General features: G+C 43.1%; 1 protein-coding gene across 1 annotated transcript in view; it reads right to left on the reverse strand.

Annotated features, from left to right (window-relative positions):
• Positions 1 to 2,091: 2,091 nt before the first annotated feature.
• tmem8b (transmembrane protein 8B) overlaps positions 2,092 to 13,161 on the reverse strand; it is a 71,391-nt gene continuing 60,321 nt past the window's right edge. The window contains exons 9-13 of the mRNA XM_076271361.1: positions 11,344 to 11,486; positions 9,640 to 9,818; positions 8,880 to 9,026; positions 7,882 to 7,998; positions 2,092 to 2,427 (exon numbers count right to left, since the gene is read on the reverse strand). Coding sequence (XP_076127476.1) covers positions 2,092 to 2,427; positions 7,882 to 7,998; positions 8,880 to 9,026; positions 9,640 to 9,818; positions 11,344 to 11,486 — 922 coding nt within the window. The remainder of the gene's footprint in view (positions 2,428 to 7,881; positions 7,999 to 8,879; positions 9,027 to 9,639; positions 9,819 to 11,343; positions 11,487 to 13,161) is intronic.

Raw genomic sequence — 13,161 nt, forward strand, 5'->3', positions numbered from 1 at the left:
TGACAATGATCTCAGTGAGAGCGGACCAGCATGAGGTCCTTTTCTGGGCCATTGAATGTGCTCACAGTGTTATGTATTCACCCCTGCAGGCACTGGCAAAACTGGAGGTGGGACTACTTAATCAAGCCAATGAGAGTTAATGGCTATATAAAGTGGTTTACACAGGGTTCATGGAAAGTCTTATGTCTTACGTCATGAATGCAAAAAATGTATGGTTGTTGGGATTATAGAGGAATAACATTGGTGGACCAGGGATTTACATGTTGAACATGTTTGACAATGCAGCGATATGGTATCGCTGCATTGTTCGACATAAACAACATAATGTTGAACAGTGTGGTGTTCAACAAAAACATAATTTCAATAAAGCACCATTTTCATTCTCATCCATCTCCACATATTTAGAAATACATTCACTGTCTGATACTGTTGGAGAGAGCACTACCCTCAACCCATAAAACATAAATTGTGTTGCCTGCTCAAAAGCCAGCCAGCAAAAAAAAAAAGAAGTACAGCAAAGATTCCAAAGTCGTAAAACAGAAGGATCAGCAAAATTCTGTTTGGCTTGACTTTCCCCTTTAATATCTGTGCAGTGGAGGCCTAGCTGGTGTCTGCACATCAGTGGATGTGAAGAATGGCCGGTGTCACTGTGTCAGGGTTAGTTAGCTCACACATTAGCACCACCGTGTCAGTGTCCCGCGTCTTTGCACCGGGAATGGATGGGCCTGGGATTCTGCGAAACAGGAACAGCACCTAGAAATAACCTTGGATACATCCCCGGTGTCTTTGAGATTCTACTGTATGTTCCAGACACTGCAATAAGCTGTACTATCCCTATAGCTAGTGAGACTGCATGATGGAATAAGGTTTTTTTAGTGAGGTGTTTTGATAGTCCAGTGGGGCTGTTGTGTTGTGATGTGCAAGACTGTGGACTAGAGTGATGACTTGTGGGAAGCAATATTGCATGCAGCAAGAGGCGCTGTGGGAGTGATGTATTCTCCACTGTCATTTTCCACCTGCACTATACGGAAAAGCACACACTAAGTGCTGGGAGGCAGGCGACCAGAGAAGCCCACTGAGACTGGAACATCACTACATGAGAGAATGTAAGGAAAAGAATGAAGAACAAAGCAATTTCTTACATAAAAAATAAAATGTTTATTTTTTTTTACTGGTTGCTTTTACTTAAAACTCCTCTCCTGATATGACTATTGGCAAATCCATCTTGAAGTACAAGGTCATCAACTGAGGCTTCCATGACTCCAATGCTTGGCAACTACTTCCCTCTACTTCCACCTCTGCTTGGCCTATGAACGATCAACAATTCTTCAAAAGGCAATACAATGCAATCCAAAGTACAGTCGGACATTCCACAGAAAAAACAACTATACATTTACACATGGGTAACGCTTATTCATATCTATACTTGTATTTATAAAAATGTACAATATCACATAGTTGTGTCTCAGTGCAAAAGATGAATTTTAAAAATTAAAAAAGAAAGAGAAATCTATATTAAAAAGAAGCCGTGCTTCTGCATTTTAAAGTGAGTCCTTCTGTCATCCTTACCTGAACACAAACAAACAAACAAAACAAAACATTTGGTCTGTAAATGGATCCAATGGATCAATAAATAAATTACATGACACACTTTATAGTCACCATCCAGTAGCAGCAGTGCTTGTTTCAGGCTTGTTTGACTTTAGAAAGTACAGTGTCCACAAACGACAGTACAGCGTCTCACCGCACAGCCACAAACTCAGAGCAAGACCAACAATAATGAGCGCAAGTCGAACGGTACCGATAATTCATCAAGTGAAGAGAATCAAAACTCAAAGTGAAAGTGTTATATGCGTGGGATGGTTTTGTGTCTTTGTTTTACTTTTTTTTGCCCGTATATTTACAACGTATTTCAAGTTCTCTGGCTTGTTTCCAATAAGGTGTTGCTGTTGTTTGTTGTTGTTGTTGCTGCTGTTGTTGTTGTTTTCCCTGTTGTTGGTGTTGTCATTGTTTTACATTTCTGTTCCAAATGAAACTGAAGGCAAATGGTCCTGTGGCTATGGCAAATGAGGTGGGCAGTGAGCTGACCTATCAGCTCGTGCATATGCTGTTGATGGAGATGATGGCTGGGTCCACCAGGCCCATCTCCTCGTGCTCGTTGACGCACAGCTGGTAGCCACATCCCCGGCGGCGCTTCATAGGCGTGACTTTGGCGTCGGGCTTGGCGCGTGGCGGCAGCAGGAATCCCACGCTGCCGGCGATGAGCATGTGCCAGATGCTGTGGATGTAGAAGTAGTTCTCCTCGGTCTCCACGAAGGCATAGAGGGCCACCGCCGACGTGGCGATCATGGTGCCCGGGAACAGGAAGAACACCCAGCGCTTCCAGGTGGGTGGGTAGCAGCGGCGGCGGCGGATGGTGCGGACCGTCTGCAAGAATCACACACAAAATGAACACACAGTTACACACACACATACTGTACACACACACACACACACCACCAAAGACACAAGTAGGCACATGGACATGGACAGACATAAACAACCCTGACGTACAAAGAAAATCAGATACATACATATTTACATACATAATGCATACATACATGCAGGCAAATAGATATAGGCAAGGACATGGACATACATAAATTTAAGAGGCTCACAAACACACAAGTACGTGTGGAAATATTGAGATACATGGACAAATGTGCATACAGTATGCAGACACACAAGACAAGCAGCAGATGGGAAAGCCTGCTCTTTTTCTTTTTTCCCTGAAGCGATCGCTGATATTTACAGTATGTGCTCTGTCAGTCTGAGTGTGTATGTGTGTGTGAATCTCTCACCCTGCCAAATGTTAAAATCATCACACTGCATACACTGCCTCCATTTTGTCAGACTACTTGGGAATATGCAAGTCTCCCATTTTCTTCTGTATTCACCTTTGCTTTGAAACTAGAGACCATATAATTGTAGATGTTAAAAAAAACAATACACTGTGGTTGCTGTTAGATAACACATGGCCTTGTGTTTAAGCAATGTTTTATTTATTATTTCTGCCAATGTATTTTCAGAAACCTTGTAACTACCTTTTTTACCTTGCAAATATGCATAAAACGTCCATGTTTTATATGATTCATCCGATTTAATTTTATTTTCTATATGGACCAGGGAACATGTGTGCATTCACTGTACCTACACTGTGCATATCATCCATTTATTTCAGCTAGCTTGGCCTCCTGCTAGCCTTTATTGAGTGCAACCACCCACTGTTACACTCACTCGCCATGTCTCCCAGAGAACTCTCTCTCTCTCTCAGAATAAAAATGTCCTCCCCTTTTCCCCACGCCCAGCTGCTGGGCAGAATCCATGGCGACATGGACATGGGTACCACATTCCTCTCTTCACTTCCCTGTGCATTCTGACAATTCAATTACCCCCGGCCCCTGTGGCTGATTTTGCGGCATGTGTGACTGTGCATAAGTGGAAATGATTTGGCTTTGAGTTACTGTCGCCTGAAAAAGTATGATCAGATGAGTTGATGTTATGAAGCTATGGTAATGCATTTGGATAATGGGATTGGTCTCATTCATGACGGCTTTCTTGTGATGAGCAATAAGTGGGGGGTCAGGTCATAGTTACACTAAAAGTCTCTTTCTTTATACGCAGCCTTTTAAATGCCATCTACTTTGAATACACAGAACACATGAGGCCTAAACATTAGACATATATTCTCTTCTGTGGGAGCCAAAACACCATATCATAATCTACTCTAAATAAGTGCAGGGTGTTTGGGGACAAGCGGTTCTTGTTGCAGCACTATCCTTGAAAAGGGTTTGACATCTACAACAGACCTCCAAGAGTGCCATACTTTTATTCACATTGCTTGTCAGCTCTCAAGTACCCTTTGCTTCAGGTCTTCCACACAGTGGCATGAATTTACCCACGGCCTTTGTCCCTCCATCTGTCCTTTGTGGCAAATCATTCAGTCTTGTCAAAATCTCAGCACTACTCTGTCAGTGTCATCTTTCAAGGGCGCAGTTCTCTGGCTGGCTCAGAAGCTGGCTCTCTGCAGCTATATCTCGTGAACCTCTGCAGCCGTTGTTAAGACTTCACAAGCACAGTATGTGTGATGTTATTTAAAATGTGCCAGTGAGTATAAAAGCAGTATACTCAGCTGTTTGTCTTCATGCTAATAATTGAAGGAAAAACTAAAAGAGTTTATCTGCAGATGTTAAGGCTGTCAATAAATATATACTGTATTTGAGTATGTTTGGATGGTGAGGTCTCTCTCAGCAAAAAATATAAGGATGTGGTGGTTTTTGGTCTAGATTTTGGTTGTTGGAGAAAGGATGCCATCCACAGAACAGTTCAATAACAAGCTAACAAAAAGAGTGTGAAAATTGCCAGTAGGTGAGTTCGACATTACTTCTTTTGACAGAAAATGGGAAGTTATGGTTGGCTAACAGGAGTTAGGTAACAGGAGCCTCTGAATTTTAAACACTACCTCCATAAGCCATGAAAACAGACTGAATGCTACTGAACCTGTCACGTACTATACTTCTTCAATCTGGGAACTTTTCAATGATACTGAGGGGAAAACAGCTCATCAGCAGGGCGGACAAAGTTTTATGGTGTCCTGGGAAGACTGAGCGAGCCAGGTTATTGAGTGGCTGACATCTCAATCGATATGTCCTCCACAACTTGCCAAAACTTATATCTGGGTCTTCTCCGCTGAAATCTAGTCACGTCTATGGGATCCTAACTCATAATTAGAACAATCAAACAAGATGTTCTACAAACTTGCTGTGTATGATGTTAGTCTATATAGATGCATTATTTCTTTGTTTAGAGATAGGGATTGGAATTGGTACTGCCAAGCTCCATTCATTCCAATCATTGAGGTCTGGAATCATTCCATTAGATTCTAATTGAGCCATAGGTGTAGCTAATGAGTGCTGATCCAAATGATATAGAAAGTGATTGGATCAGCTTGTGGCTCTCATGAGCGCTGAGCTCACTGCAGCCCCAGGCTAAAATTGGGATGGTCAGTAAATCAAACTGACCGCAGCCAGCAGGGAGATGAGTCACAAAGCAATCCAACTTTCTGCCCAGTTTTCCCGCAACTTCTTCCAAACAACTTGCATCCAAATTCAGTTTCTTGTCTAACCCCCTGCCAACACAGCAGCCATAATGCGAGAATATGATAGCACTTTTAGTGGACATGTATGAGAATACTTTTTCTTTTCTTGAAGTTAGATGTATTCATGTGAAATTTACTTGTGCCTTTTGGACTTTTTAAATGTGCCGGTTCTCAAGTTCAAAGACTACAAACTTGCTTGTCTTTCAGAGCATCTGACATCCCTGCCTCTTCTTCACATGTCTGGTCAAATTTCAATAAGTCTGTGTATACCCATGCTCAGTCTTACATAAACAAGAAGTATGGCAAGGTTATCTATGGCTGCCTTAACGGCAACGTGTCTGGCAGTGATATTGTGCAGACACACTGCATGGAGGAGAAGATGAATTGTATTTTTTTTTAAATGAAAGAGAAATATAATTTAAGAATGGCACAGACAGACATCTGTTTTATGTTGGGGGTGTCATGGTGTCTGGGTCTGGGTAATAAAAAAGTAAATCTGAAAATGTGAATGGCAGTAACATCGTTCAGAGATCCGTAACTGGAGGGCATAAATCACTTACATCAGACGATAATGACCACGTAATGCTGTCTGTCTGTCTGTCTGTCAGTCTGTTGCCCTGATTGTCCTTGCTGGGAAATCCCAATTTGGGGTTTGATTGGTGACATTACGACCAGAGAGGCTCCACCAGACCAAGCCAATTCATGGTCACATTTCCTGATACCATCAGACCTCTAACTTGATCTTAAATTGACCGTAAAGGTTTATTAGTGAACATTTAACTGATAGAACTACTCGGTCATATTAGATTGAACACTGTTGCCTGCTATTGCCTATTAAAGGTGCTCTAAGGCAGCGATGCTGGGTAACGTCACTTCTGTTGACTTTCAAACAAAACAGAAAGCTAGCTCGCTACTTCTTCCCCCTCCCTCCCCTGCTGCTCCCGTGCAATTGAAACTCTCCTAAACGCGCATCTCGTCTGTGATTTGCTAAAACAGTTTGTTATGTTTTAATGGGCTAGGTTTGCCCAGGTTGTTTTTGTTGCCTTTTTTGGAGCCTGGGCTGTCCACAGAGATTGCGTTTTTTTTACAGTGTATTCAGGACACAGACAGCTAGCAGTTGGCTAGGTGATGTTTGCAGTAAGTGACATAAAATGTTTTAGCTTAAAAAACACGTGGCATCGCTTAGAGCACCTTTAATTCATTATTTATTATACTGCTCACGTTTCAGCTAACAGAGATAAACAAGCACAGGCCAGCCAAATACAGATATTAGCCAAGTTATTTTTCGCAGAGGAGAAAGATCTGGAAAGAGAGTCGAAAGTTGATGTCAAACCTCTTAGCGGTGAAGGCCTTCATTGGTTTGCTTTTGGTGGAAGGTTTGATCTATGCTTTTGGAAATAAACATCAATGTTTCCTACTTGTCAGTTATATCCTGTTTTAGAGCATCTTTTGTGTGCACACAGAACCACTCTGGGTGTTGATGTGTTTTCTATTTGGGTCATGTCTTCTATTAAACTGAGGTCTAGTTGGAAATTCTAAATTTGTGCAACCTAAAAACACAGGTACTGACCTCGACTGCTGGTCCCAGCATTGTGTCTCTGGTGGCCTGCAGGTTGTCAACACTTTTACATCCACTGTACAGCTTTTATGCCTATGCTCAAACAAGCCCACACCCTCACAACCTCCCGTGGGATGATTGACTGAAGATTATGCACCATGGGAAGCAGTTGCACATGGCTGGCTAGCAGGCTGGCTATTTTTTTTTATTTTTTATGTGCAGCTCCTCCACAACGCAAACTGCTGACGCACTCTGGTTATCTCCAGCGCCTAATGCCAGTCGCTTCGCCCTCGCTGCTCAGGAGAGAGGGACCAACAAAAGCCAAAAGTCCCCAGCCTAATGTTCACAGCGCGGCGTCGGGAGGCTTTCTCCAGGACTCTCTGCCTCCGAACGCTATTATTTTTTATCTTCTCACTTCAGAAAGTGCATTATGGCTGAGAGAGAGGAGTTGGCGAAAGAACAAGCTGACTGGTAATGGAACAACGGGGCATGACTAATACCTACAGGATAAAAAGAACTTTTAATGCCCCCCGATGCTAATGTGCAGTAGCCAAGATAAAAAAAGGCATTGCATTGTGTGCTCGCGTTGTGTTGATGGGGCAGGAGTGCGTTGGACGAGCGGAACACGGTGGCATAAATCGTGGCTAATAAAGTGCCGTTATAGTGTTGATGCAGCGGGGTCAAAGAAGGGCTAAAATCTTCCACAAAAAAGTAGCTTCTCTGTAGGTCTAAGAGGATCGAAAGTTATTTTTAGTGGCCTTTTTCTGATTCCCTCTTTGCTGGGAGCGTTTCCTACAAACAGGATTAGAGCGAAGCCAAAGGGCTTAATGTAAAGAAATAGGAAATTGCTCAGACTTGACTTGGAATTCGCACCATGAGAGCACTCAGTAGTGAGAATGAAAAGCGGAAGATGCTGTTGTGAGAGTGAGTGGTTTCCGCTTGGGGGACGGCGGGGGGTTGGCTAGGAAGATAATAGGACCCTCTTGTTGTACGCTCATCAGGCCACCACTTACAGAGCAGTGACCTTGCCAGTATAGTGTGGCTAAAAAAGCTGAGTGAGTGAGTGAGTAAGAGAGTGTGAGAGAGAGAGAGAGAGAGAGAGAGAAAGAGAGAGAGAGAGAGAGAGAGAGAGAGAGAGAGAGAGAGAGCAAGTGGTTACACAAAGCGCTGAGCAGGGAAGTCTTACCCAGGCAACGGCCATGATCCCCAGGGCAAACAGACTGGGCCCCAGCAGATTCCACAGGCCGTGGCGGTCCAACTGCAGTGCCATGGAGAGAGACATGGCCCCCAGCAAGTACAGCACCTGGTGGCACAAGAGAGCAGGCTGCCGGTTAGAGAAGTCCCAAAGGGAGAGGGGGGTGGAGGGAGGAGGGGCTGTGGAGCTTTGGAGGTGGACAGTGAGGAGGTGGGCAGGCAGCAGGGCAGGCAGGGGTTGGACTGGGCTGATGGACTCTGAAGTCCGGAGTTAGATGAGGTAATTGGAGCTGTCTCTCTAAAACACGCATGCACATGTCCACACACACGCACGCACACACACACACACACACACGCACGCACACACACACACACACACAGTTGCCCACTGATCTGACATGTGTGATTTGATTAGCAGCTGCATTCTGCACTGCTCAGCGAAAAACAGTTGCCCTGGAGGAAAGCAGCTGTCTATCTCTCTCCTTCCCTCCTTCCCTCTCTCCCTTTCTCTCTCTATCTCTCTCTGGCTGTTTTCTAGTCTGGTGAGCATCCATTGATTGAACTAGAGAAAGAGAGAGAATGCACCTGAAATACTTTATTTGTGTTTACCGGACTAGACAGCAAAATGTCAACAACCATAAAGAGGCCCATGACAGATTGCTGAAAGTCAACTATTCCCCTCCTAAGGCCATATTCACACAACACTTTAAAAAATATCACATTCACAAAGATTTTAAATATAACCCTATAATGCAGATCTTTCAAAGAGCATTTCTGCCATTGAACAGTCCCGGTTGAAAGCTACCAAATCCAAATTAAATCTTTCTGCCAATGGCAAGTCAGACCCATTAGCCATCGATAAATAAAAAGCACTAAACCACAGGGCTCATTCCCCATTGACCAATGTGCCATGTCTATTTCAAATGCTAATGGTCGACTGAATCCCGACGGAGGCGGACCGGCGGGTGCAACAAAGAGGCAGTGCTGCACCTGCTTGATAATGGACTTGAGGCGCGCCATGGCGATGACCGTGACCCACACCGACATGAGGGAGCCCAGGAAGTCGCAGAACTGCAGCACGTCATACTCCATGATGCAGAACACAACAATACCTGGCTGGTCACAGGCATGATAAAACTAAGAGAGAGAGAGAGAGAGAGAGAGAGAGAGAGAGAGAGAGAGAGAGAGAGAGAGAGAGAGAGAGAGAGAGAGATGAAGAGAAAAGGAGGGAAAGAGAGGGGGGGCAGTGGGGAGGGAGAGAGGGAGAAAGAAAAACAGAGAAATGATCAGCAGGATCACAAGCCATCAGAGAAACAACTACACAACAGAGGGAGACTGAAAGAAAAACACACACACACACACACACACACACACACACACACACAGGAATATTTCAACTACATATAGATAAATTGATTGATAGCTAGATACTATCCAGACGGAATTTATAATTTAGACAATTTATAAGCAATATGTTTATATATTTTTAATCAAGCTCTACTGTTCCTTTGAAAGCGTTGGCAATACAATGTAGGATTTGTCACACCAATAAAACACATTGGAATTTAACTGAATTTAAAGAAAAGAAAGTGAGAAGAGATAAGGACAGGCCACACATCTTTCTGCCAAAAATACCAAAAATGTGTGGTAGTCTTGCAGACATCGCTAAACGCATGTCATCTCGTCTAACCTACGGGACGCAGTGTTCAGCCGTGGTGTGAAACACAGCTGATGGACGACGAGGGCTCACCGTGGAGAAGAACATGGTGAAGATGTAGACGGAGGCCTCCAGGAGGTAGTGGCTGCGAACGGCGATGGCCACCGGGGGGACGAACATCAGGTTGCTCAGGCACAGCAGCAGAGTGGAGAGGAGCTGGAAGCCGTAGGAGTACGCCTCCGTGTTGTCCGTGCAGCCCCAGCCATCCCAGCCTGAGAGAGAGAGAGAGAGAGAGAGATAGAGACAGAGATAGAGACAGAGAGAGGACACACACACACACACACACACACAAACATATTCTCTTTTAAGGCTGAAACATTAATTAATATGGAATTGAAATCACAATTTCAACTAATGCAATTAGCAAATCGCAAAAAACGCTGCAACTAATTGTGCAGCTACCAAATCAGATGTGGTCCATCTGAATATATATATTTGGAAGTTGTTTATATATTTTTATTTTCATCCTTGAATTAATAGAGCAATTAATATTTCACTGTTATCTTAATTGGCAATGCATTATCAGATGTTTTGAATGTATTATGCAGTGGATCTTGAGCTGAAGTTTCCAATTGCAATATCATTCAGAATTATCGCTTTTAGATATTTTCCCCAAATCGTGCAGCCCTATTCTCTTTCTCCCTCTCCTTCTCTTTCACACACACTCACAAAACATGCACAAACATACACACAAACACCCATGGAAACACATCCACCAACAAATCCTCATCTTTCTCCCTTTGTAAATAGCTTCATAAATATAGATTGAATCCAGTGTGCCTGCTGAGTAGTCCACATGGCAGAGGAAATCGACACGGTACACCCCAGTCTTCTATCGCCCTTTGAGCTCCGTTGGATACATAAGATATACACCAACACAGATAGACAGGTGTATGCATATCTGTATCTGTAATTACCACTTTCCAAAAAAGCAGAATCACAATGAGAAATAAATGAATAAATAAATGATAATTCAAACTTGGCGGGTGCCAACATGAGATCGGTTTTCAAGGCACTTTAAAGAAGAAAGACGGAGTGATGCTTAAACATCGACAAAGGGCTCTTGTGTTGTGTCAAAATTGTCAAAATGAGGAGAATAAAAAGAGTCCAAAAATGGGGACAATACAAAAGCAACAAAGAGCATCTGTTGCATGAGCACCATCATTAGAGGGCTAGATGTGTGCGTGCTAATGACATCGCTATCACCCACTCGCTTCTGGAGCCAGCGAAAGAAGGCGGGACCCGGGCCTCCATACAAGAAGAGTAATTAAGAGCGTGTGATTAGCATATTTCCTGACGTTATCACGCGTGCTATAATTACAACAGCACCTCATAATCGGAGATCTGCCGTTCATGGCGAGGCAGAAACTTGATTGACACACATGTAATTGAAGAATTTAACATAACGGGAACGACTGATTGGCGTGCCATCTTTCAAACGCGACGATTACATTGCCGTTCGGAAAAATACTGGCGGTGATTAAAATCATATTAACCTGGAGGATGGAGAAGGGCTTTAAATATATGGTATTACACAAATGGGAGCGTTTCACTCAAGAACTTATCATTTGCATGTCATTAGTAAGTGAGAACACCTGACATGCGTATCAGGCAGTCTATTGCACATCGGACACGCACATCATGCACATCACTCCATCTAAAACACACACACACACACGGTCGAGACATAAAGATTATGTACAGTATTTGGAGAAGTTATTCAAAGGGAAGCGCTACCTGCTTTGCACTCGCATGCTGCATACAGGTAGTTGTTGGTGCGAAGCAGCTTGCACTGGCCGTATGTTCCGCAGTCGTTGATACATGGCGTCAAGTAGGAGCGCAGGTAGACTTCCGCCGTCACATTGCTGCACACCTCAAACCTTCAGAGACAAATGTGAATGGAGAGGATAAGAGGTCTGTGTGAATTAGGGAGGCTGCAATGCAGAATTGCTTCACTGAAACGATACTATACAATAATAGCCAAAATTATAGCCAAATTTGATTTGAGTGCATTACTGAAAGAGATGTACTGTAGAAAGGAGATTGCCAGTTATTTTCTATAGATGGATAAAGAGACTTCTAATTTGGGTCAAGCCCATCTCTGACAGTGGCATAAAGGAAATAAAAAAACACATGTCAGCAATTAGAGTGGAAAACATCAAACCAAAATGTGAAAGTGATTTGTGATTGGGTAGGCACAGTCTGCAAAGTTGGTATTTGAAAAGACTCTCTCCTGGCATTGTCTACAGGAGGCCAGTCCAAGTTTTATTTTATAAAATCAGTATCTCCAGTTCCATTTCAGACTCACAGTAAGTCTTGTATCAGCAACTTCGCAAGTCTTATTTATTTTTGTATGCATACCACGTTGAACTAAAAAAGTGGTAGTGGTGCTGTCTGACCTGAAACACGACTATTAAAGGCCATAGTGATATCAAAGAAGAAAATGACTAACATGCTTTGCCTTATTTGAGAATTATGCACACAAGTCAGCCATCAAAACATGATCTGAAATGCATTAACCTCACAGTGAAATAGAAAAAAAAAATCAGGACTGATGTCTGAAAATAAGATGGAAGATGGAATTACTGCAACAGTGAGAAAGGGGAACGCAAATAAAGTTTAGACCCTTCCCTGATATTTATTGATGTGCAAGACCAGAGGATTTGGCCCATGTACCCAACTGGGGCTGGATGTGGACAATTTCCTACTTTTACCGGCTACAGTCCTAAATGGTCTATCTTTACGGAGTGACTATTTGCACCCCTGGTACAATTAGCCTTGGCCACACAGCTGGACTATTCGCACCCTGTATGATGCGTAAAGTGTTTTGGCTGAGATATGTAGAACTTTAAGTGTGCATGTGTACCAAGGTCTCTTCAGAGAAGGCACACAATTTGAAGAAGAAAGCAGCTCAAACTTAGCCTGACGAGCCAGACCCACATTAAAATGTAGGGTCTGGGCACTCACCGTTCGCAGTGCTCAGGGAGAGGCGGGACAATCGGTTGTCTTTCAAATTCTCTCTGCACGCAATAGGACAGCGCTATGAGTCCCATGCGTTTCCCACCAGCAGAGCTAGTTGGCTAGTTCAAACTTTTGCCAACTTAATAAAAGCTTAACTCGTGTCACACTGTTCACCAACAGCAACATTATCTTATTTGTTTTCAAGTAGCAGGGAATTCAAGCCAAACCGTTGCAACTCTGCCATCAATCATTATGTTAAGCCCGCCTAATGACTCTATACACGATTTGATTGGCCTGATAGAAGTTAAATTTTTCGAGCTCAAAAGCCAACGGAGAGTTGATAGACTAGCCCTGGCAGAAAATTTAATTTGCTGCCGCTAGGGTGCGTCTAAATTTCTAGGCTAGCTCAAACTGTCAAAAAGTTTTGATTGCAACAATTGTGAAAGTGTGAAAGTGATTGATAATGACTGACTGACTATTATTGTGTTACATGCTCCAAATGTAAAGCACTTTCAGCTGCATTCTGTGTATGAAAGGTGCTATGCAAATAAAGCTTATTATTATTATTATTATTATTATTATTATTATTATTAT

This window comes from Alosa pseudoharengus, unplaced genomic scaffold (genome assembly GCF_046254945.1).
Source record: "Alosa pseudoharengus isolate Yale_2024_CS ecotype anadromous, Long Island Sound unplaced genomic scaffold, YU_APseudo_1.1 YU_APseudo_1.1_scf_6, whole genome shotgun sequence".
Taxonomy (NCBI): Eukaryota; Metazoa; Chordata; class Actinopteri; order Clupeiformes; family Clupeidae; genus Alosa; species Alosa pseudoharengus.